Source organism: Antechinus flavipes, chromosome 3 (genome assembly GCF_016432865.1).
Source record: "Antechinus flavipes isolate AdamAnt ecotype Samford, QLD, Australia chromosome 3, AdamAnt_v2, whole genome shotgun sequence".
NCBI lineage: Eukaryota > Metazoa > Chordata > Mammalia > Dasyuromorphia > Dasyuridae > Antechinus > Antechinus flavipes.
This window is the reverse complement of record NC_067400.1, coordinates 586008317-586033194: the sequence shown is the minus strand read 5'-3', so window position 1 is coordinate 586033194 and position 24878 is coordinate 586008317. Positions and strand designations below refer to the sequence as shown.

General features: G+C 48.0%; 1 protein-coding gene across 3 annotated transcripts in view; it reads right to left on the bottom strand.

Moving 5' to 3' along the window:
* Positions 1–9404: 9404 nt before the first annotated feature.
* Positions 9405–24878, bottom strand: part of CAPZB (capping actin protein of muscle Z-line subunit beta) — a 169502-nt gene continuing 154028 nt past the window's right edge. For 2 of the 3 annotated variants that reach the window (XM_051988380.1, XM_051988378.1), the window contains exons 7-10: positions 14661–14726; positions 13219–13295; positions 12234–12346; positions 10169–10267 (exon numbers count right to left, since the gene is read on the bottom strand). In XM_051988380.1, the coding sequence (XP_051844340.1) occupies positions 12244–12346; positions 13219–13295; positions 14661–14726 (246 nt within the window). In that variant the 3' untranslated portion in view covers positions 10169–10267; positions 12234–12243. Of the gene's footprint in view, positions 10268–12233; positions 12347–13218; positions 13296–14660; positions 14727–24878 lie in introns of all 3 variants that reach the window. The other variant, XM_051988379.1, reaches the window with a different exon arrangement.

Sequence of the window (24878 nt, the reverse complement as noted above, 5' to 3'; positions counted from 1 at the left end):
CATCCCTAGTTCTGAGGTGGGCTAATCCCCCTCCTCTGGGATTTTCTCCCACTGGAAGCATCAGGATAAGCCACAAGGCCACAGAATCTTGGAATTTGAAGGGAATATTTCTCTTTCATCATTTTCAGATAAAACTTGCACAATGTAACCCAAGTGGCAACGGTCAGGATCCCAGTCCAGGCCCTGTGACCACCAAGCCAGGACCATCTGTTTCTCGTCATGTCTTCCCTTCCTAGCTCTCTTAGCCATGACTTGATTGGACCAGGTGCCTTTGAAGCGGTTCTGGGCCCCCTGTTCATTTCCCCATTGGCCCTGGAGGTCAGGACTGGACGGGAGCCTTGGGCTGGCCCTTCTTCCCCATCCCACCATCAGGAACAGTCTCTGAGCCGCTCATCAGCCCAATATTCTGTCTGGTTATTTATGTGAACCTGGACTTTCTGAAGTTCCATCTAAGACAACGCACCCTTCCGTTTTGGCCAGAGGGCTCCCAACATCCAGGCAAGGGAATTCTACTCATCCCTCCCGCCTCTTCCTCCCTCTGACCTTGGTTTTCTTCTGAGCTGAAATGGCAAGATCCTCGAGGCCTCTGGGTAAACATTCAGCCCAATGCTAACCAGCCGCAGATGCCCCAGTGTTCAATGGGGCAGATTAGGGAAGCACTGGGCGTGGAGGGAGGACTGAGAGGGTTTAGATGAGCCCTTTTCCCAGACAGCTCTTCAAGCCAGACTTGTAGCTTAACTGCTTTCAGAGCCCTCAGTAGCAGGGTCTTTCTCACGGCCCATCAGTCAGCAATGCAATCACTGGGCAAATTATCCTATGAGAACTAGGCTCAAAAACCTTTGACCCAGAAGTCCTAATATAAGCTCAAAGCCAGAGGAAAGATTCCCATATATACTAAAACATGCATTGCAACTTTCCTAGAAAATAGGATTTTGTGTGGTACATGAATATTATGGAATATTATTGTTCTGTAAGAAATGACCAGCAGGATGAATACAGAGAGGACTGGCGAGACTTACATGAACTGATGCTGAGTGAAATGAGCAGACCCAGGAGATCATTATATACCTCAACCACAATACTGTTTGAGGATGTATTCTGATGGAAGTGGATCTCTTCGATAAAGAGAGCTAATTCAGTTACAATGGATCAAGGATGGACAGAAGCAGCTACACCCAAAGAAAGAACACTGGGAAATGAATATAAACTGCTTGCATTTCTGTTTTTCTTCCCGGGTTATTTCTACCTTCTGAATCCTATTCTCCTTGTGCAACAAGAGAACTGTTCGGTTCTGCATATATATATTGTGTCTAGGATATACTGTAACCTATTTAACATGTAAAGGACTGCTTGTCATCTGGGGGAGGGGGTGGAGGGAGGGAGGGGAAAAATCGGAGCAGAAGTGAATGCAAGGGATAATGCTGTAAAAAATTACCCTGGCATGCGTTCTATCAATAAAAAGTTATTAAAAAAAAAAAAAGAAAAAAAGAAAATAGGAATTTGGTGATGGTTATAGTTTCCATCTCACGGCCTGGTACTGTGCTGGGTACATAGCTGGTGTTTAATAAACTATAAACTAATCAATAAATCAACAAGCAAATACTGAATTTAGACATGCAGGATCCCTTTTTTGGGATCTTCAATATCCTCTGAAAAACGAGCCCCTTGGATTAAAATCTCTGATCCTTCTGGTTCTGAGTGCTAAAGTTCTTCTTTCCCGGCCTGGCTGCCTGAGGACTGCCCAGTCAAGATGATCAAATGAAGGTGGATTCCAAATGTCTTGGAATTTTCCTCAGTGTCTCTGGAACCGCAAACCAGCCTGGAGCCTACTTCCCAACACCCGTCGACTGGAAAACCTGGCTCAGCCGGGCTGGTTTCCTTGCAGTTACACCGGGTAAAAGCCTTGATTGGGAATGAGCTTGCTCTGTCTCTGTGGTATGTACCTCCCAAAGGAAACTTCGGAGGAGCCCAGCCCTTGAAAACCACATCTGGTGGGTCCCAGCCCTTTCTGGGAATGCCCTCCAGGTTATACGCCAGTCTCAGCTGCAGACGGGGCAAAATCGGAGGCTCCAGGCACTGTCCCCACAACTGAACTGAAAAGGGCCCCGTGTTCTCCCTTATCTATCTAAAACACCCTGCACAGCCACCACAAGGGGCTTCTTAAGATAAAATGTGACCTTGTCAATTCCTGGTTTAAGAACCTTCAAGGGTTCCCTATTGACCCTATGATAAAAAATGAATTCTTTAGCCTGGCATTTAAAGGTCTTTACAGTCTGGCTCTAGCTTACATCCCCAGCTTTCTTTTATTTTTTAAAATTAAAAAAATTACTTAAAATTTCTAACTTATTTTTTAGTAAAGTTTTTTCTTTTCAATATATATTGCATATTTTTTTTCAGCTTTAACCCCTGCAAAATGTTGTGCTCCAATTTCCTCCCCCTTTTCCTCATCCCCTCCCCTAAGTGGCAAATAATCCAAAATATGTTAAACATGGTAAACATATATATAACTTATTTTTAAAATTAAAAAATTTAAGTTCTAAATTTTCTCCCTCCCTCCAGCTTCTCCTCCATTGAGAAGATAAGCAATATGATATTTATTATACATGTGAAATTATGCAAAACACATTTCCAAATTAGCCACATTGTTTAAAAAATAAACAAGCAAAAAAAAAAAACCAGTGAAAAGATTATATTTCAGTCTACACTCATGAGTTCATCGGTTCTCTCTCTAGAGATATATAATCATCATTAGTCTTTTGGAATTTTCTTGGATCTTTGTATTGATCAGAGTAGTTAACTTTCACAATTGATCCTCGTTTTAATCTTCCTGCTTCTGTTTACTTCACTTTGCATCAGTTCACCGAAGTATTCTCAGGTTTTTCTGAAACTATCTTGCTCTTCATTTCTTCTAGCACAATAATATTCCATCACAATCATATAATCATATACCACAATTTGTTCAGCCATTCTCCAAATGATGGGCACCCGCTCAATTTCCAATTCTTTCCCACCACAAAAAGAGCTGTATATAGATCCTTTTCCTTTTTTCTTTATCTCTTTGATCTATATAGATATAGCATTGGCATTATTAAATCAAGAGGAATACAGTTTATAGCCCTTTGGACTTATTTCCAAATAAGTCTTATTTCCAAATAATCTGAGGTATCTCAGATTATTTTAATTTACATTTCTCTAAACAATAGTGAGTTACAACATTTTTTTCACATAATCACAGATAGCTTTGATTTCTTCTTCTGAAAACTGCCTGTTCATTTCCTTTGAGGATTTACCAATTGAGGAATATGTCTTATTTTCATAAATTTGACTCAATTCTCTATATATTTGAAAAATGAGGTTTTTATCAGAGAAATTTGCTGTAAAAAATCTTTTCCAGTTTCCTGCTTTCTTTCTAATTTTGGCTGCATTGGTTTTATTTGTGTAAAAACTTTTTAATACACATTTACATAATTTAATGCATTATTTTAAAAACATAATAAAAATTATCCAGTATACTTTTTACAATCCTTTTGATCTCTTATTTGAGTCATAAACTCTTCCCTTATCTATAGTTCTGACAGGTAAAATTTTCCATTCTCCTCTAACTTGTTTATGATATCATTTCCCAGCATTCTTAATCAATCAACAATTATTTAGAAAATGCCTACCATTGCCAGGAACTATCTTAGGCATCAGAAATACTAGTACAAATATAGTACTATATTTGTAGTACTATAGTATAAAGTATGAAAAGAATATATCTTCTAGTATGAAGAATGAAAAATTTATACTTTTAAGTAGCTAAGTACTTTTTTAAAAAAGTAAACTAAGTACATTCTAATATAACAAGTTCATATAATTAAGCCAATAAACATTTATTAAGCTCCTATTAATGTGCCAGCCACCGTACTAGGTAAGTTGGGGATACAAAGAGGCAAAAGACAGGCCCTGCCCTCAAGGAGCCAATGGGGGAGACGGCATGCAAACAAATATATAGAAAGCAAGCTATACAAAAGATAAATAGGAAATAATGAACAGAGGGAGGGCACTGGGGTTAAGAGGGTTTGGGGAAGGTTTTAGCTGCGATTTGAAGTCAGGGAGTTCGGTAGTTGTATTGGTGGAAGGAAAGTGTTCCAGGCATAAGGAGAATTCCAAAGACAATGTCTGGAGTTAAGAGATGGAGGGTCCAGTATTAGTGGATCAAAGAGTTTATGTGGGGGAGTAGGTGTAAGGTAGGGAGGGGCTAAGTTCTGATGCACTTTGAAAGCCAAACAGAGCGTTTTATATTTGATCCTGCAGGCTATAGGGAGCCACTGCCGTTTATTGAGTGGAAGCAGATCTGGGCTTTCAGAAAATTTCTTGGTGAATGAATGGAGGATGGATTGGAGCAGGGAGAGATTTGAGGCAGAGAGACCCACCAGCACTATTGCAGCGGTCCAGATGTGAGGGGTGAGAGCCTTCTCTAGAATGGAGACGGGGTCGGAGGAGAGAAGGGAATTAGGTGCAAAAGTGTAGGGACAAGCGTGGGTATGTGGGGTGAGGGATCCAGAGGGACTCCGGGGGGATGGCGTTGTAGGGTTGGGATCCAGGAGGATGCCCAAGCTGGGAGCCTGAGGGACTGGGGGGATGGCCGTGCCCTCCATAGTTATAGGAAGGGGAGGAGGAGAGATGCTTTAGGAGGAAAGACGAGTTCCATTTTGGACACGGTGAGTTTGAGATGTCTACTGGACATCCAGTTGGAGATGTTTAATTTGGAAGTCAGCAGAGAGATTGAGGCAGGCTGGGTAGACTGAGAATCATCATAGAAATGACCAATAAATCCATGGGAGCTGATGAGATCAACAGAAGAAGCAATGTAGGAGGAGAAGAGCAGGGGGGCCAGGAGAGGACCTGAGGGACACCTATGGTGAGAAGACATGCTCTGGAAGATCAAGCAAAGGAGATGAGAAGTGGTCAGATAAGAAAGAGGACCTTGTTTCTTTAAAAAAGAAAAAAACCAGGAGCGAGGGGTGTCCTGAAAACCTAGAGAGAAGAGTCTGAGGGAGGAGAGTGATCAGCAGCATCAGAGGCTGCACAGAAGTCAAGGAAGATAGATAGGGACTGAGAAAAGGCCATTGGATTGGTTGAAGAGATCATTAATTACTTTGGAAAAGGTAATTTTGATGGAATAAGGTCAGAAGCCAGTTCGTAAAGGACTAAGAAGAGAGTGAGATACCTATTGTAGACGGCCTTTTCACATAATAGAAAAAATAATTATATAAATAATATAAGAAGTACTAATAATATAGTCACCCTAAAGCTAAAATGAGTATATGCAAAGAAGGTAGTATGGAAGGAGGACACCATGATGGATAGAGCCCATGTCTGGAAGACTCGGCTTGAGTTCAGAACTAGCTCTGGGTAAGTCACCTGTCTGCCTCAGTTTCCTCATCTATAAAATGAGCTGGAGAAGGAAAAGGGGAACCACTCCAGCTTCTTTGCCAAGAAAACCTCAAATGGGGTCATGAAGAGTCGGACATGATTGAAAAATAACTGTATATCAATGTTTGGGAGGGAAGGAAGGCACAAGCAGGGGTGCCTTCCTCCTCCTTTCACATTCTGCTCCAGCCCAACTGGCCTGATTTTCTGCCCCTTGTGCAGGATATTCCATATCCCCTCCTTTGTACATGCTGTTTCCCACGTTCAGGATGCACCTGTTCCTTGCCTCTGAGACTCAGAATCCCACATCCTTCAGGATCAGTTTGTGTGCCGTCTCCTCCAGGGAAGCCTTGTCCCAGAAGTGAAAATAATCCCAAGAAGGGGCTCTTAAGCATCAGGCTACGTTAGAGTTAGAATCCCAACGTCCATTACTATTTGTGCTCATCCCCTCCTTCTCAGAGCATCACACTATGTATCTTTGCACGTAACTTTTACAAAGGTACTTCCCAAGTTGCCCATTAATGTCCACTCTCTACCAAAATTCTCTTGCATTTATGTTGTATGTATCCTGTGTTTTCTCTTTGGGAACATGCTGCGTTGTGGACCTCCTCCCCTAGAGCACCAGCTTCTTGATGGCCCAGGCTTTATTTTCACCTATTTTCCCTCTTTATGACCAGAACCAAGGATAGTGTCCAGTGTGGAGCACACACATCTGGGGGATTGGAATGGCTATTTCATAGGTCAGGTAGAGAAGCTTGGATCTGCAACCACAATATCCAAATACAGATAACAGAATATGAAATGGTTTCAAATGGAAAGCACAAATATTAAGGGGAACTGGGAAAGTCTTCTTGCAGAAGGGGGGGATTTTTAGCTGGGTCTTGAAGCCAGAAAAACCGGCTGGACAGAGAGGAGGCAAGAGGGATAGCCAAGGAAAAAGAGGATTGGAAATGTGGGAAGGGATTAGGCTGTGAAGAGCTTTAAAAGTCAATCGGAGGATTTTCTATTTGATCTTGGAGGCAATCCATTTAATCCTGGAGGGAGCCTATTGAATAGGGGATGATGCCGATGAGACCCATAAATAAGGAATATCAATTTGACAGCTGAGTGAAGGATGGATTAGAGAGGGAAGAGATGAGACCTGGAGATCAACCAGGAGAATCTTGTAATGATCCAGATGTGAAGTAATGAGGGAAGGAGGAAGGGAATGTATATATATATATGCATGAAAGATGTTTGAAGGTAGAATTGACAGATCTTTGGGAGCAGATTGGATACAAGGAATAAGACACTTGAGGACAACACAAAGATTGTGAGCCCAGGTGATTGGGAGCATTAAACAGTAAGGAGGACGTTCAGAAGAAGGGATGGTTTTAGGGGAAAAATAGAATTTGGACATGTTGCGCTTAAAGATGTCTACAGGACAGTTCAAGATGTTTAAGAGGTAGCTAGAGATGTAAGACTGAATTACGAGAAAGATGAGGGCTGGATAGATGTAGGACTGGAAGTTACAAGGGAGGTGAGGGCTAGATAAATAGTTGTAGGATTGGAAGTTACGAGAGAGGCGAGGGCTGGATAAATAGATCTGAGAACGTTAGAACTGTTATTTTTTCCTTCCTCCACTCTTGACATGTGACCCGAGTATTCTTTTTGCATAGCACTTGGCTGCTTATCTATCTCTGCTGTCCATCTGACAAACAGCTCTCACTTGTGGTTCTCCCCCCAATCCCCCATAAATCCTCTTGGCAGAAGGGGTAAAGCAGGTTGAGATGCTGAGAAGTCTCAAATCCATCAGTGAGTCAGAGGTCAACGCGAGCACGTGAAGACTTCCTCTGAGGAACGGGACGATGAGAACCATTTGTTCTGATGGCCACGATGGCGGCCGAAGCAGGTGCTGTGGAGTGCTATTATTAGAGCTTGATCAGACCTCGATGACATCAGTCACCCACTGCATCCTGGGCCATCACCGGTCATCTTGATCTCGCCTTATCACTGGACTTTGATGATTCTGGAAAAGACTGAGACTGAGGAGTTCGTGAACTGCCTCACTTCAATCCAATTCATTTGTAAGTCAAGGCATCGGTCCTTTTGAAGATGGATGAACATTGCTTATCACAGGCTAATGGTACATTATTTCAGAGTCTGATTCTATTTGTACAGCAAAATAACTGTAAGGACATGTATACATATATTGTATTTAATTTATACTTTAACATATATTGGTCAACCTGCTATCTGGGGGAGAGGGTGCGGGAAGGAGGGGAAAAATTGGAACAAAAGGTTTGGCCATTGTCAATGCTGAAAAATTACGCACACATATAACTTGTAAATAAAAAGCTATTTAAAGAAAACATATGCCAGGATAATTTTTCAACATCAATCCTTACAAAACCTTGTCTTCCAATTTCCCCCTCTCTTCATCCCCTCCCCTAGATGGCAAATAATCCAATATATGTTAAACACGGTCAAAATATATGCATGAACTATTTCTAGTGCAGCCCTGGGAAGCGCGCCATTTCCTTTTACAGATGAGGAGACCGAGGGCACACCTAGGAAAGGTTTGAGGCAGGATTTGAAACTTCCCTTTCCAGAATTCCTCTTCCGCCTGGTATTGCCTCCTTTACTCCCCTACCACTCCCTTCCCCACCTGGCCACTCCTGTGTCGCCCCTCCTACATACGCCACATCCTCGCTTCCTTTGCCCGACGTCCCCTTCCTCCTCCTCTTCAGAAGTTCCACAATTCAGGAAGGGGCCTCGTCCTGGGGGTACAGAGCAGCTCCTCCCTGCCCGTCTGGAGACCTTCACAGACGAGGCGCGGCTGCTTCCCCGGCCCCTGGTTCAGCCCCCTCTGGTCCCTCAGACCCCCCCGCTGGCGCTTTGTTTCCGAGTCTCCGACGTGCTGCCCTGCAGGGCTGGGTAGTACTGACGTGGGGATCACGAGCATGTTTTCTCTCAACTTTGCCTCCCCCTGGCCTGAGAACCGGCCCAGACAAAACGCACACGGGGGTCCAGACTCACAGACTGGGCCGTAAGTAGCTGGCGGGGCTCTCACAGGTGCCGAGCGAGTTCTAGCTCTTCCCGAGAAGCCACGCAGGACACCCGCGACTTCTTAGAGTTGCTGTACGACTGCCGAGGATCCGCTGGCCATCTCGGAAGGTCGTGGAGAGGGTGACCCCGGACCCCCGAGACGGAAGTGGATCTAATCTCCAAGGGAAGAGAAAGGATGTGTCGGGCAGAGGCCAGTCAGCTTTAAGTTCGATCCCTGACACCGCGCTAAAATCTATTAGAACGGTTAGTGGGCGTCTAGAAAAGGAAGACGGCGATCCTCAAGAACTGCCCCATCAGACTACTCTTCCTCAGGACAAAGGGCTGCAAGCTTTATCTAGATTCTAACAGTTTAGATTTATGGAAAAGGTGGAGGGGCCAGGCGCCAGCGAGGGGACAGACTGGAGGGCGTCGTGGGTAGCCTTTGTGGAGCAGCCAGAGCCCTGGGTTAGACGAGTCACCTCCCTGGGCCTGTATCTTCTGCAGCGGGTGTTTGAATTAAGTTTCTAGGGTTCCCTTCCAAGCTCGGACTCCTATGCAAGAATCCCAGAGGCCTGGAGAAAGCTGCTTCCAATCACGCCTCCCAAAGTGGAAGAGTTACTTTTCAAGCGTGGGACAACAGTGGGGAAGAGGAGGGGGAGGTCCGGCGGCCGCTAGTGGCAAGGTTGTCATTCCACAGAGTTCACTGGGGTGGGGGTGGGGTTCCAACTGGGGAGATTCTGCCCCAGACAAGCCTGGCCTGGGCTCCAGAACCGCTCCCTGACTCCCAGCCCAAGCCACCATGCTGGTGCACAGAACTCTGAATAATCCACAGGATAGAGAGAAAGACCAGGGAATCAAGTGAGGAGGTGGATGGTTACTGCTTCCCAGTTTCTTTTTATTATTATTTTTAAAAAGATGATTTTCTTTTCTTTTTTTCTCTCTCAAGTATGGAGGCTCAAGTATAAGATGTAGATTTATTTTATTTAATTTTTTTTTCATTTAAGCTTTACAAAAAAAACCAAAATAAAACAAAAAACCCTTTTTGCATTCCATAAAAATCGACAGAAAAGCGCCTGGATTCAGGCTAGATAGAAGAGCAGAACGGTAAAGCAGATTTCCCGCTCCCTCCCCCCACCCTTCCCCCGAAAATAGCGTCTCCTTGGGACTGGGGGTGAGCCTAAAGAACAACGCTGAGGACCCACCTCGGCTCCTCTCAGAGCGGCCTCCCCTCCCTCACCAATCCCTCTTGGGGCCCCCCACCCCCACCCCAACATCCCCGTGGAATGGGACTTCCAGTTTTTCCTCTTTCACACACCACAGTATTTCATAAATTTTTTGTGTTTTACATTTTTTACACCAATGTAACAAAAGGTGGGAGGGCAGGCCCGGACAGATGGATGGACTGTGTTTGATGCCTCTAAATGGACCGGGGGCGGGGGTGGGGAGGGGGCAGAGAGGACACGGGGGAGAACCCAACAGACAGACGAGAAATCCAGAACAGAACAGATAACCAGCCCAACGACAACTCGTGGTCTCAGGGGAAACCCAGAAGGAAGGTCTCGTGGGACAATGTGGCGGGAAGTCGGTCTCAGACTGAGAAGGCTTCGACAGCTTTATTCACGGGAGGGATGGCGCAGCTCGGAAGCAGGTGTTACGTGACAGGGGCGGCGGAGGCAGAGTTCTCTAAGAAAGAAATCTAGTGAGAGCACAGCGCGGCTTGTTAGCGGGAGGACGAGTTTAACTTTGCTGCTTCCTCTTCAAAGCCTCCACCAGGTCGTTTTTAAGGGCTTCTTGCTTTGATTTGTCTGCAAAAGTCTGCACAGACCTGCAGGGAGGAAGCAGAAACAAACGCTCTGGGTTAGGCTACACCTGAGCAGGGAGGAGGGAGAGGGAGAGGAGGAAAAGGACAGGAGAGGAGGAGGGAAGAGGAGGACAGGAGGAGGAGGAAGAGGAGAGGAGCAGGAGCAGGAGAGGAAGGACCATTAGTGTCCTGGCAGGGGTTGGGAGGGCTCGCCTTGTCTCCTAGCTGTGCTCACTCTTGGGAGAGAAGGCTCAGCAGCCCTTCCCCCACTCTCAGACCCTCCCTCAGGGATGAGGGGGAAGGGATGATCTCGGAGCACTCCAGATTTAGAGCGGGGAGTCCCTGACGTAGGACAAACTCCCAGAGTCCCAGGGCAGGTAAAGAGGTAGCTTCTTGTGTCTGGCCATGGGCTCACACATGAGGTTCAAGGGCCCACAGAGGCTCCCAGGCCTCAGCAGCCCGACTGCCCGGGGGGCCTGCCCGCCAGGGTGCCGGAGAGGGCCCGGAACCAGGGCAGGCTTTATGGCAAGAAGCCCCGACCTTGACAACACCCAAGCGGAGCTGAGCCCGAGTTCCCGCTGGGAAGGGCCAGGCTGGGACCGTTCCCACGCTCTCCCCACTTTCCATGAGCACCCCGGCTTCAGATAGAGGTGTAAAAGCTGCAGCTGCCCTGCTCAGAGCCCCGCACCCGGGCCTGCCTGGCCCGGTCCCTTCCCTGCTCGGCTGCCCACCTCCACTGGGGGGAAGGGGGCACAGAGGGACCACCAAGTTAGCCTTGGGCTGAAACACCAGGGAAAAGGAAGTAGGAAGCCTCGGGGGCCGGGCTCATGGTCCAAGTCAATGCATGTCTGAGGGGCTGGGAGAGGGGCAGCCTGGGGACAGGGGGCAGCAATGGTGACCGACTGCCAACGGCAGCCCCGAGTGGGCGACTGCGGCTCCCGAGGAGCCTGTGCTGCCAGAGGGAGGTGCCGGGCTGGCCTTCCCGGAGCCTAGGAGCTTATGGAAGCCACAAAGGAGCGGCAGCCGAGTCAGCCTGGAGCTAGGGCAGGCCCGTCCCCCCCCCCCCCGTGCCCCCACAGACTCTGGAATCACTGCCCGTGTCCATGCAGACACTTGGGTTTCCTGGCCATCGCCAACAAGCAAGTCCCTCCCGGGGCCCTTGGGAGCGGGCGGGGGAGGCCAGGCCAGGATCGGTCCCTGCTGCGGCCGGGGCTCCTGGAGGCACTAAGGGCACCGGCCTTCTTGTGGCCTGACCCGGGCTGAGAGACATGGCGGCACTTTTCTGAGACCAGCGCTGCCCCGAGGCCGGGCGGGAACAGTGTAGGCCCGATTCTTGGCCCGCTTTTTCTACAAGGGGCCCGGCCTCCACAGCTGATGGCTCTTTGGGAGGCACCGGCAGCGGGGTCGGGGGACGGGCTCTCGGCCTCCACGCTAAGCCCTCCCGGGGCTGAGCCGGCACCCTCCTCCCTCTTTGCAGCCGACATTTGGGAGCGGCCCGAACCCCTCGTCTTATGGGTGGGGAATCTCAGGCCCCAGGAGAAGTCACAGCCCCCCAAAGAGCAGCAGCCCCAGAGGAAGCCATGTCTTCCCACTGCAGACCCCATGTTCTTGTGGCTCTGTGACACAGAAACGGGGGGCAGCGCCTCGCTGAGAGCGATACCCAACTGAGAGATGGCCACGTTTCCAGATCCTGGCCTTTGACTAGAGTGGAAATGACAGGCCCCTGGACAGGCCTGCGCATGCACATCCCACTCCCCTGCCAGGTGCATGGGGGAACCTCCCCAACTCCCCCCGACACACACACACACACACAGACCCCTCTCCCCCCACCCCGGAGCGTCCAGTTGTTACACAGGGCAACGACACGCCGGGAGCCGGCAGGATTAAGGGCTCGTGGTTAGCCAGCCCCCGCGGCCGGGAGGTTAGTGGCTGTAGGCAAGGACCGCCGGGTTTAGTGAGGAGCCTCCCTGCGCGGCGGGCAGGCGGGTACCTGGATCGGCTTAGTTATCGGGCTGGATGGAGATCTGGCGCTGAGTCAGCACTTGAGAAAGCTCCCTCTGCAACTGCTTAAACTTTTGGTTGTCAGGGATAGCGTCAATAGATCTACAGAGAGTGGTTCAGAAACAAGTGAAGCTAACGGCCGAGAGGGGCCCAGGGACAGGAGGGAGAGGAGAGACCCCGGCGGGGAGCCAAGGAGAAAGGAAGGGCAGAAAACACATACAGAGGTCAGAGAGCCAGGGGAGGAGAGGGGCGGGGGGGCCCGGCCGTGGCCCGTCCCCTGCTGAGGTCTCAGGGCTGCCTGGAGCCGAGCGGCCCCGCCCTGGCTTTCCCAGAGGCCTGCCAGGAGGCAGGAGATCAGGGAGAGGAACCACGGGCACATTCCCCGGGGGGCATTGGAGTGCTGGGGCAGGCTCCCAAAGGCAATCTCTCCTGCCAGGGAAGCTGGGCACCAGGGAGCTCCCCTAACCACAGAGAGGTCTAAGTCCCTCTAAACCAGCAGGAGGGACGTCGCCAAGACAAAATCCTCGAGCCGGAAGGAGAGGGGCTGGATTTCCCAGCTAGGGACTGGAAAATTCCGAGAGAGATAAATGGAGCAAAGGGAACTTATTCTTTCCATTTTCATATTATAATGCATTGATTTGAGTAAGTCTTGAGGACCCAGTCCAAATCCTACCTACCCTGGTCAGTACTATCCGGGGAAATCAAATATGGAAGTAATTTTATTTGTTTAGTCACTAGCTGTCTTGCTACCACAAGGACCTTGTGAATGTGGCTAATGTTGCTATTAGTCTCAGCATCTGGGTGAAGAGTACTCTAGGCTGAGGCTTGCCCACGGGGGTACACTGACCAGCTGGGCCTGAGCCTGACTCACCTGCAGCCAGCAAGGCCCTGGGACAGATGGAAAGAGCTAAAGAGACCAGGTAGGACAGTACCAACACCTGCAAGGGCTCAGAAAAAGATGGAGGAGGAGTTACCTGAGCCCATTGACGATGTCCTTTGTTTTCCCAAAGTAGATCTCATTCAGTGTACTTCTGATTTTATTTTCCATATCCTGAGAAGGGAAAAGAGTCAGTTGGGAATCATGGTCAGCAGTTTGAAGAGCCCCGCTTACCCAGACTTTTCACCCCTACAATTCCATCTCTCTGTGTAACGGCTCACTATGATCAATGGCCCCCACACAAGACACGGAAGCCTTTTTCTCACCTTCCAAGGTCAATGGGCAGAGCCAACAACCTATTTAGAGCCTGCCAGGAACCCTACACCCAAATCCTGTAACCCCCGCAGTCACTAAGACTGAACTATAGCTGGCAGAGTAGCACAGCACCCAGAACTAGCTTGAAGGGATCTCAGCATCCATTTACTTCAGTCCCTTCATTTTAGAGAAATGGAAATGAGGGCTCAGGAAGGGAAAACCACTGACCGTCATGGGAGGTTGGGCCTGCGTGTACAGTCCATAAATATATGCTGAATGGAAATTTGGGACCAGCTCTCCTCCTTTCTTTCTTCTCTTTCTCAGAAGGAGCAGGAAGAGCCCTGGCCTGGCCTGAGTCACTCTAAAGTGGTCACCAGCTCTCATCCCAAGAACCACTCCTGGCACCTTCAGGCTCCACATGCATTCAACAAAACAAGGGCAGAGCAGCTCATGGGGTCATGGAAAAGAGCCTGCCTAAGGCTTTGGGGAAATGATACTAAGAGAAGGTGACTTTGTCATATGTGGCTAGCTCGCATACAACCAGATAGATGGGGAAAGATTTTCCAAAGCAAAAAGTACAAAAACTCTTAAAGTTGCTGTGCAGTTGGAGAAAGGGGAGGAAAGGAAAGAGGCAAGGGTACTCTTCTCAGAATTGCCATTCTGACTAGATTGCTTTTCCTGCCCTAGTTTCCTCCTCTGCAAAATGGATTGAATGAAATGATTTCTTTATTTTTTTTTTTTTTGGCATATTAATCTTTAAAAAAAACCAATAAGAGCTTTTTATTTTTTTAAATACATGCAAAGATAAAACATTTACCCTTGCAAAACCTTGTGTTCTCCCTTCACAATTTTCCTTCCCCTAAACAGCAAGTAATCCAATATAGGTTAAACATGTGCAGGAATTATCTCTTCAAAGAGGAAGGTAAGAACAAGTATTTATTAAGCACTTATAAACATTGCATCTAGCTCTTTTCAATGATCATCTCAAGGCCTCAAGCTCTTAAATTTTTGATTCTAGAGAAGTCATGTGAAGGGCCCCCAAATGGCAAACAGGTTTTAAATCTAACAATGTCACTAGGGATTCTTTATCTCTGTGGCCATAGGAGTGGATGAAATGCTTCAAACACCAAGGAACACCTGCTCAAAATGGCCGTCTCTACTTGAGCTTCCCACCTGGAGAATACCCAAACCAACAGCACCCAAGCAGACCCTTCACGTGCTTACCTCTACCAGGCGTCCGATGTTGGCTATGTGTGGGGATGAGTCACACACGGTTTCATCTTTCTCCATCTGTAAAAATACAGACAGCCCCCATATAATTGAGAATTACTGCATAAGAGTTTCCATTCAAATGATCTGGTATTGATCAAATCTTAAATGAAGAGAGGGCTAGTTTTGGGGTCACAAGACCCAAGCTCAAAACTTCAGCTGGCTACCTGTCCCTCAGGCAAGTTACTGTAGCTTTGTGAACTTGTATCCTTACTCTGTAAAATGACAGCTACAGACTCAATGCCCTTCAAAGGCCCTTCTGGCTAAAATCTACCATCTCCATCTTCCCCTTCCCTGACACAAGCATTATACAGATCAGCTAAGAAGCCTTGGGAGCTGGGACGGGGCACAAGAGAGGGAAGGGTGCTATCAGGGCTGGCACAGGAGTGGGTTTTGTCTGGGTTTGGGATGAGGCACAAAGGGTAAAAATGCTAGCTCCACGCCTCCACTTTTGCAATGTTACCAAGAAGGCCGAGGAGACCGGCAGAAGAGGGAAGGGGGAAATGAAGAATACCTACTTTTTGGAGACTGCTCCCTCAAAATGGTCTCCTTCTGACCGGGAAGCCCTAGCCCCGCCAAACCTGAATGCTTTCATACTGGGTCTGATCTGTGAGTCAGTAAGTTCTGGGGGAACCCAAGAGGTCATCTTCAATACCAGTGAGCCTCTAGGAAGACCTAAGTAACCAGAGGGGTGATCATGTAACTCAACAGAGAAAACAGGCCTTGGGTTCCTGACTCCAGGATTTGCAGGGACATCAAATGGAAGCCAGGTAGTGGACCATTCTGGAGCGTACCCTCACCCTGTTGACATGTCACAAGTAATGGCAGGGGAGGAATCTATTCTCAGTTGGGGAAATAGAAAAAAAAGAGTCTTAGATTCAAAATCATAAAATGAATGGGTGGAAAAGTTGAATTACATCGCAAGACCTGAAACCAAAACTTCCCAATGCCTTCCATGAAACCCGGGAAAGAAGAAAGAGTCCAAGTTGGGGAATACAGGCTGGGGTGGATATATCACAGTTTGACTCCCAAATGGAAGAGCAGTCGTCAAATCAGATCGAGATGACCCCTTGTCATGTGAAGTTCAAGTTTCTGAGAAAATCCTGAGGATGGTTATTAAGGGCCTTCTCCCTTGTGAGATGCTAGTCTAGGTGGCTCACCTGTGCTCAGCACCCAGTCAGTGCCTAATAAAGGCCCTTCCCTTCATGGCCATAACTGGTCACTGCAATCCCGAGGCATCTGATTTCAACTTTTGCTGTGACTGCTGCTCCTTCCATTTACAGTCTTGTGCTCTTGTATATCCTGTCATATATATTCTTCTGATTCTACTGACTTCATTTTGCCTAAGTTCATGAGCTGTCACATTCATCATATTGACTATTTCTTACAGCACTCTAATATGCCATTCCATTCAGGCATCATACTTTGTTTAATCATTCTCCCACTGTTTCCTATGCTTCACTACTAAAACTGATACTAAAAAATGCTACTATAAAATTATTTTGCTATAAAATTGCTGACTGTTGTAAGACAGCCCTCCTTACCATCCCAGCTGCCTTCTGGGTATAGTCTGGCTTATTTATGTCCTTACTAAAATATGGCAAATCTAACGGGAGCCAGTATTATAGAGTGTCAGAGGCTGTCAGAGGACAACAGGACCACCACCCTCTGAGTTGTGGACCCTCTGCCTACCATGACATTATGCTATCACATTACTGACTCATACCAAGCTTGAAATTAGCCGTTTTCCCTCAGCTTCCACCTATCCCTGACTACTCTATTTCCTCACCAAGAAGGCAAGTCAGCTCCCTCTGCCTGGTAATAATGAACACAAAAAAATCTAAGCTATGTATTACAAATGAAATTATGTCTCTAGGCCCAGACTAATTACCTCCTGGGTACTAGAGACTGGAAGGTGTGATCACAGATCCACTGCTGTCATCTCTGAGAAGGGGAAATAAGCAAAGGTGCTGTTCCGTTCAACATTTTTATCAATAATTAGAACGGGGAGAAGAAAAGTAGACTTAATTAGAGATACCATACAATGGGGAAAGAGAGCTAATGTACTGGCTGAGAGACTCATGATTAGAAAAGATCCCTGCAGGGAGAGACAACAGGTTGCAATAAACAAGATGACATTAAGTTCTACATTGAGATTCGAACATCAGTCGGCTCAAGTGTAAGATGGAAATGATAAATGGTGTTCCCGGAGTTGGGAAGTCCTTAGGTCAAAGCCAGTCTCATACTAGATATGTAACCTTGAGCAAGCTGCTTAACCACTTAAACCTCACTTTTCTAAACTATAAAATGGGAATAACTACTTCCAGGATAACTGTGAAGATCAAATGAGATATTTGTAAAAAAAACTTATCACAGTGTCACATATTACATGCTTAAATGCTCACTGCCTTCCTTTTGTCTCAAAATCCATGATCTTCTGAGAAAGAATATGGCTCAATAGTAGACAGCCCTATACATGCAACTGAAAAGAATCCATGGGAGAACCCCATTCTATTGGGTGAACCTCCCGTCAAGCTGACAGAAGTCAAGATTTGGGGTTCTGAGGTACACTTTTATAGGAATGGCAGGAGATAGGTTAAGAAATGCATCATGATGCTGAGTGAAATGAGCAGGACCAGGAGATCATTATATACTTCAACAACAAGACTATATGATGATCAACTCTGATGGACATGGCTCTCTTCAACAATGAGATGAACCAAATCAGCTCAAATAGAGCAGAAATGAACTGAACCAGCTACACCCAGTGAAAGAACTCTGGGAGATGACTATGAACCACTACACAGAATTCCCAATGCCTCTATTTTTTTCTGACTGCATTTTTGATTTCCTTCACAGGCTAATTGTATACTATTTCAAAATCCGACTCTTTTTGAACAGCAAAATAACTGTCAGGACATGTATACTTATATTGTATTTAATTTATACTTTTAACATATTTAACATGTATTGGTCAACCTGCCATCTGGGGGAAGGGGTGGGGGGAAGGAGGGGAAAAACTGGAACAAAAGGTTTGGCAATTGTTAATGCTGAAAAATCACATACATATAACTTGTAAATAAAAAGCTATAATAAAAAAAAAGAAAAAGAAATGCATCATGAGAGGCCTATATAAAACAGTATTTTATAATAAATACTCCTTGGCTTGACTTGGAGCCAGTGCTGTGTATGGCTCAAGGACAGCAGATCTGAAGAGATGACTTAGTTGTGTCCCTGCAGTAAGGACAGAGCCTCTGATGAGTTCTTTAAAGATCATGTACTGATTGATTTATAGGGTTAGCCTTCAGGGGCTGCACTCCACAGCCAGATCGCCCAAATCTAGTGATCACTAGTGATCACATATAATTTGTGAGCTAAAAAAACAACCAATTCAGTTTATAGTTTGCTGACTAGATCATCTCTTTTTCTTCCTCCTATTATTATCTTACAAGTTTTACAAGAGATGCAATATGGTATAGGGAAAAGGATGCTATAGCCAGGGCTGTGCTGCCAGTTAGCTGTGACCCATGCCCAGTAGCGGCTGTGTTTGGTATCTGGAGCAGCTCTGTGAATCCGATCAAACAGTGTGTGTGTGAGCCATGGCGGTTGAGAAGGCCAATGTCCTTGGGTCCCATTGTTCTAAGTGGCAGTACGGTGATGGTCTCAGCTCTGTGCTGGATACAGTGTTTTAAGGAAACATGGACAAGTGAACACAGCCAGGATGGTACAAGATCTGAAAAGATTCCGGAAGGGCAAATGGCTAAAAGCCCCAGAGTATTAAACGCCAAAGCGAGGAGGCTTTGTGAGGGATAGGACTGCTCTGTCCAATGGAAGGCCAGGTGCGTGGAGGAGGAAAGGCCTGGTGGGAGCACTTGGAGGGCAGAGCCAGCCAGGCCAGCTGGTCAGAAACGACAGGAAGACTGGGGTGAAGGTCCAGGCTGGACTTTTGGACACCAGAGCGCTTCGTAGCAGGGATGGCTCGCCTTGAGCTCCGGATGACTTCTCCTTGGCCAGGAGTGACAGTGGGAGGGCTCCTACACTGGGTGACAGGAGGCATTAGAAAACTTCTACAGAAAAAATCAAAAAAACAAAAAAACAAAAACAAAAACAAAAACAAAAAAAAACAAAAAAGAAAACTTCTACAGGCTGAGCCAGTTCTGGCATCTGGCACTAAGACCGAAAAAAAGAAAAGCACAATGCAGTGACTATTTCTTCAGAGGAATTAAGGAAGCTTCCTTGGAAGCTTGGAAACTCCTTGGAAGTACGGATTTTCAGAAAACTTTGGGAAACTCTTAAAGGCAGAGACAGGTTAGGCCCCCTGTGGAGGAGCCCTTGACAGGCCAAGCTGGATGCTGGGAAATGCCAAGAAGTAAGGAGTAGGTGGGTCAAGGATAGAAAATGTCTTCTCAAAAGACATGTAGCTAAAAGATTAACCTCAGTGCACTAGGGTCGCTGGTCTAACATGTCACACTTTGCAGGGCTACAAATATTGGTTGGAACAGACTTTTGATGAATAAGCCCTAATCTCTAAGAATGTGAATTCAAATATATGTTGAAACAACTTTGCTTGGAAGGTGGAAGGGGAAGACATAAGGAGCAAGGGCAGGGATGATGTCTACCCATTTTAAAATGGAACTGTTGGAAACAAACCCACTAGATTTATGAGCTCTCTTCTTCACTAGAAATGGTTTCTTTTCCCACAGTGAAGAAAGCTTGGAGAACTGTGGGTTGTTTTGTTTTGTTTTGGAAGGGGGAAAACTATTACTGATAATAAAAAGTTGGGGGAGGGAGGAGAAGGATGAACACCACAGCACTCTAAGCAGATAATCCTGCCCGTCCCATCCCAGGCTCCACGGAGAGGCTGGCAATCCGATGCCTGGCAAGCCTAGAGAAAGGGCAGAGGCCAGGATAGAAGTGAGGGACCCAGCAGAACAAACAGCAGGGGACTGGAGTCAGGACAGCATTCTTGGCACAGGGTCCTGATCATAAGGGCAAACTCACATGGTTGACTCATTCTTTCCATTGATCTGTCTCTTCCTTGTCTCACAGTATCAGCAGCACCCCAAAGGCCAGATTTCTTTCACAATTACACTGAGCAGCTCAAAAGTAAGGGAGATCTCAGAAGTGGCGGAGGGAGAGAGGGACAGGTGAAGAAATCCTCACAAGGGGAGGTTCATGCCTTGAGAGTAGGTCTGATGGTTCTGCCCTAAACGCCCTGGAACTCTCCTTTGGGAGCAGGTGATGTGGCCACCGGGAGGGGCAACAGGAAAAATACTGGGCCCGTTCCCCACTGACATTCCCTGACTCCCCTTCTCCACCTGGTCAGGGTTAGCTCACTGGCCATGCACACCAGCCAAAAATAGAACTGCTTTTTGCTATGCATGTGTTATTACATTCTTATAAAAGCGGATGCCAGAAGGAAAACATTTTTATATGCTGTGGATGCAGATGTTCTGCGAGGTGATTCCAGTTGAGTGTCAAGTCAGCACCGGTTTATCCCCCAATCAATGAGGCTCTCAAAACCCATTCTTCCAGTGACCTTGAAACAAAAATGCCTCTGGAGGCTTTCCCAGGAGACACAGGGAATACTGCAGATCTCCCCAAGGTCCCTTCTCAGCTGCCTCTGAGCTCAGGACCCCAAAGAGAAGAGCTAGCACCGGACAGTGCTTATGAATGCCAGGCCCTGTGCTACCTCCAGGTTAGTCACAAAAACCATACCTGTAGAAAGGCCCCGGCTCCTCCTGCTTCCCAGGCTGCCCTGGCCCTCCCCTGTCCACCCCCAGAGAATAAAGGTTGGGCTCCTTCCCCACCCCCCAAACACTGTGGGGTTTCTCTGCCTTTTGTTCATCAGATCGAGTGGAGGGAGGGGGGGGAGAGACTTTGGAAAAGGCCCCACGTGGGTTCACAGGTGCTCTGCAGGATGCTGAGGTTTTCCCAGTTCACAATGTAAGACAAATGAAGGAGAATAATGACCTGGGACACACGGTCTAGATGATGCTACAAACGCTTCAGCTTTCAGGATAGGTAAAGTGCAACTCACTTTTACAGACACCCCAGAGGCAAATTTCAATGTGATTCTCAAGACATTCTGGAGCATTTACATCATCTTCACTTCTAACAGCAATTAATGGAGTTCACCAGTATCTCTCTCTTTTTTCTCTCCCCCTCCCTTCCTCCCTCTTATATGTGGTTCTGGAGGACGGATCAGAGTTAAGAGTCCTCTGTGGACAGTGCCATGATTCCTCCTCCTTAATACAGACTTTTCTCTTCACTCAAAAGATCACAGAACTAACTTCTAGCCACCCAGCAGTAACCTCTAGAAGATCTCACCATGATCAACCACTGGCCCCCTCAATGCCCACCATGGTTCAGCCTGGGAAGTTCCCCACGTGCTAGCCTTGAACTAGACAATTCTATTAAACACTAGGTATGTCTGACAACAGCTATTTAAACTCCCCTTAGTGAATAATACATTCCCCTGCCTTTCCTCCTGCCCCAGCCCTCCCTTTGTTCCACATCTGGAAGAGGGAGTAATGGACTTCTCCAGCTCATTGAAAATATATGGTTTTGCCTAATTGCCTAGCACAAGTCAGGGAGGATTTCCATGCTATGATAAATGGCTGGGGGTCTCCACTGGTGTTTTATTGCCTGGTGATATATCATGGAGTGACTATTGCTGGGTGGGAAGCAAATTCAGCTTGCAAAGGACTGGCCTAATCTCTCCATTCGGCAGAATATTCCACCTTCACTGCTAAATATTTAGAGTCTGAAAAAAACATCAAATGCACATCTGCAGAGCCATTCCCGATCGGAAACCCTGGCTCCCTCCCTGAGAGGCGCCTTCTCTCTTCTTTCCCACACCCCAGCTGTCACAACGGGTGACCCTGTGATGTAACTTCCTCTGGAACACATTGGCACTTCTCGTGACCCACGAGTTTTTCACCTGGCCCCATCCCCTCCTCCCTCCGCATTAGGGGGGTTGGGGGAGAGCGGCAATCGCCAATGTGTCTTAAAGCTCCTTGGCTGTCTCTGGTGTGAGGTCCAGCCCCCAGTGACACAGGAAGCCTTGAGAGCTGAGGTGAGAGTCTTTCAGAGTTCCTATGGACAGAAAATGTCGCCACAGCCAACTCACTGACAAGTTTCCTGAAAAAGTGGGCCTGGGGCTCACCACCGGCTCCTCTCCAGCTTTCAAGGCCGCAGGGGCCTGGCGTTCAGGAATCTGGGATGAGGCACTGGTGCGAGGGGCTCAGGGAGGGTTCATGCCACTAGCGAGAGAGCCTGGCTCTCCTGGGACCGAAGGGAGTTCCCTTCTGACAGTTCCGATGGGGTGGGATCAGCAGAAATGTTTCTCATGCTCCCCTTTGTGTCAGGTTGTCCTGGGTTTGCCACACACGAATCCAGTGTAGCCTCCTGGTGTTCCAGCTCTGCGGGGTGGTGGGTGCCCTGCTTGGCTCTCCAGGGGAGCGGGGGAGGCCATTCGTGCCCACCGCGGCCTCCGGCACCCGCCTTTACTGCCCTGAGTTAGCTCCTCTGCTTTGGCCCGTTTACCTTCGACTAAGATTGATCTTCAAGGGTCCAGGCTGTCTCCCAGCACATGGCACCTGGGAGGCTCATCTTTTCAATGCCGTTCCAAAACCAGCACGGTCGTAGGGAAAGGAGAAACAGCAATTCTAATTAGATTAGGTCTGGGCCAAAGCTGGGACAGCTTAATGGGAGAGTCTGGCTTGGGAAGGGGGGGGGGATCTAATCACCACAGTCTGCTGTACTTCTAAGTGCTAAGTCTTTACTTGGAGGGAGGAAAGCGTCCTAGCGATACCCATGTGTTCACTTAGGTGCCTATAAGTATAGGTTTCAGGGCACTCATGTTCTGGCCAATAATCAGCAAGATTTATACCAGGAACTCAGTGAGCCTGAGCTCCGTCTGACCATTAGAAAGAGGTGCAGACCACAAATGACCTCAAGCAAATCTTCCTGGGCTCCCTAGGGGGCCATTTCAGGTTCTGTGAAATCTGAAGGAAGGCTGATCTGGCCCCTACCATCAGTTACCAACCTTGAAAAGAGATGGAAACTTCTTTATTTCCCCAGAAACGGTGCCTTCTGCCTCCCAGGTTTTTATCTAAGGGCTCCTGAGTGTCCCAACCACTCCGAAGTAGGACAACACAAGGATCATGACCCCCATTTTACAGACAAGGAAAATGAGGCTCAGAAGGGCAGTGTCTTGTTCGCATGGTCACACTACTAATGGAGGCCGGGGCAGGATTTAAACACAGGCCTTGAGGCCTTGAGCCCAAACTCAAAAGCAGCAATGTTGGTATGGGCAATTTACAGCCACGGCCTATCCCCCAGTAAGACCCGGGTGCAGGACGAGCCAACGTGACAGACCGCTGACTTCATGAACACAAACCACTGTGTCAGCATTACACCAAGACATGAGAAAAGGGTCAGAAGGCCTGGGGAGCCGGCACACCTGCTGCAGCCCGCCAGCCAGCTCCCACAAGGAAGGGCGCAGCACTCAGGGAGGCGATAGAAAGCCCCAGGCCCCACAAGGATGAGCGGCCTCTGCTTGTGGCTGCAGGCTCAGCGTCCAGAGGCCTGCTCTAACCCCTGTGTGGCCAAGTGATTAGCTGCCTGTCCAGGTCGCTCTCTGCTCAGGTTTCTCATTTGCAAGATGAGGGGGTGGTTGGATGACACACTCTCTAAAAGCCCTTGTAGCTAAGCCCCCCCAGCCAGGTCTGCGAGCCATCATCTTGCGTGTTTACGTTCTCATTTCCCCAGGGGTCTGTTTTCCAGCCAGGGGCCTGGTGGCCAGAGCGCTGGGCCTGGAGTCAGGAAGCCCCGAGTTCCGATGGTGCCTCAGACCCTCCCTGGCTCAGGCCCTTCCTTCTCGGGAACACGGCCCACACCGTTCCCTGTTCCCACAGCAGCTCTGCGTCTGCTCTGGGCTCTGTAAGAGACAGCTTGCAACTACTCTGAAGAGACAGGACTTTCAGGTTTCAGAGATGGAAAGGACTACAGAGAACAAACAGAGGGAATAATTTTGCCAACAAAAGTCATAAGAGTAGCAAGGGTTGAGATTTAAACCCAGGTCTCCAACTCTAAACATGGCGTCTCCCCCCCAATAGACCAAGCTGACTTTCAGTATGTGGACCCTCCCATTAAAGCGCCTTTTAAAAGCCTATGGCTTCCCCAACCACTGTGGTGCACCTCAGTGGGCCCTCCAGAGGTCACACCTGCTTGCCCCCATGGCTTTCTCCCCCCTGCTCTGACTCCTTTTTACCCTTACCCACACTGGGGAGCAGCCTCATCTGTAATGTCTCTCAGAAAGATTGTACGAACAGCGTCAAAATGATGACAGAAGCGCCCATTTCCTCCTAAGAGCCCCACGAGCAGGGGCCACGTGGACCAGGCCAGGCAGTCTCGGCCAAGGTGTGCTGAGGACAGCCACTCATCGGCCTCCAGTTTAACTTGGCACAGGCCGCCCACACGCCAGGCCCGGAACCCGACTCTGGCCATGGTTTGACAGCTCTGATTTAAACTATTAGGAAGGCCAAGGATTAAATATTTGTCCAGGTCGCTGTAAAGCAGGCGTAATTATTATAAACAGTTTAGAGCAGTGAGTGATGGAGGGAGCGGACACAAATCTGTGAAATCGGACCAGTTCCCCAGGTGGCAGGGAATGGAGATGGGAGGAGGAGGAGGGGGTGGAGGGAACGGCATTCTTCAGGAGTCCCCCAAGGGCCGGAGAGGACAAGGAGAGATTCCAGGCGAGAGGAGGCCGCTCTCCTTAAAGACTGTGCACGCAGTAGAAACGAGGAGGGACAAGTCTGCCTCTGGAGGTGTCTTTGGCCTAGTAACCACTGACTTTGATGGCCAAGAAAAGTCTAGGTATTTCTAGTTCTTCGACGGTCCACCTGGGAGGGCACCAGGCTAGTGGCAGAAGGACCTGACCAGCACTTCTTGAATCACATTCTATCACCAACTGTTCCCTTCAACCACCGCCTTTGCTTAATGCATCTTGTGGAGGGGGGAGGAGGGCAGAAGAGATGGGTCCCTCCATCCCCGTTTCTCACTGTTGAATACCCTCCCTCCTTCAGGCCAAACTCTGATCCACCTCTTCCACAGCATTTCCTAATTTATCTTCCCCCCTTAGATTTTAAGAGTCTTGAGAGCAGG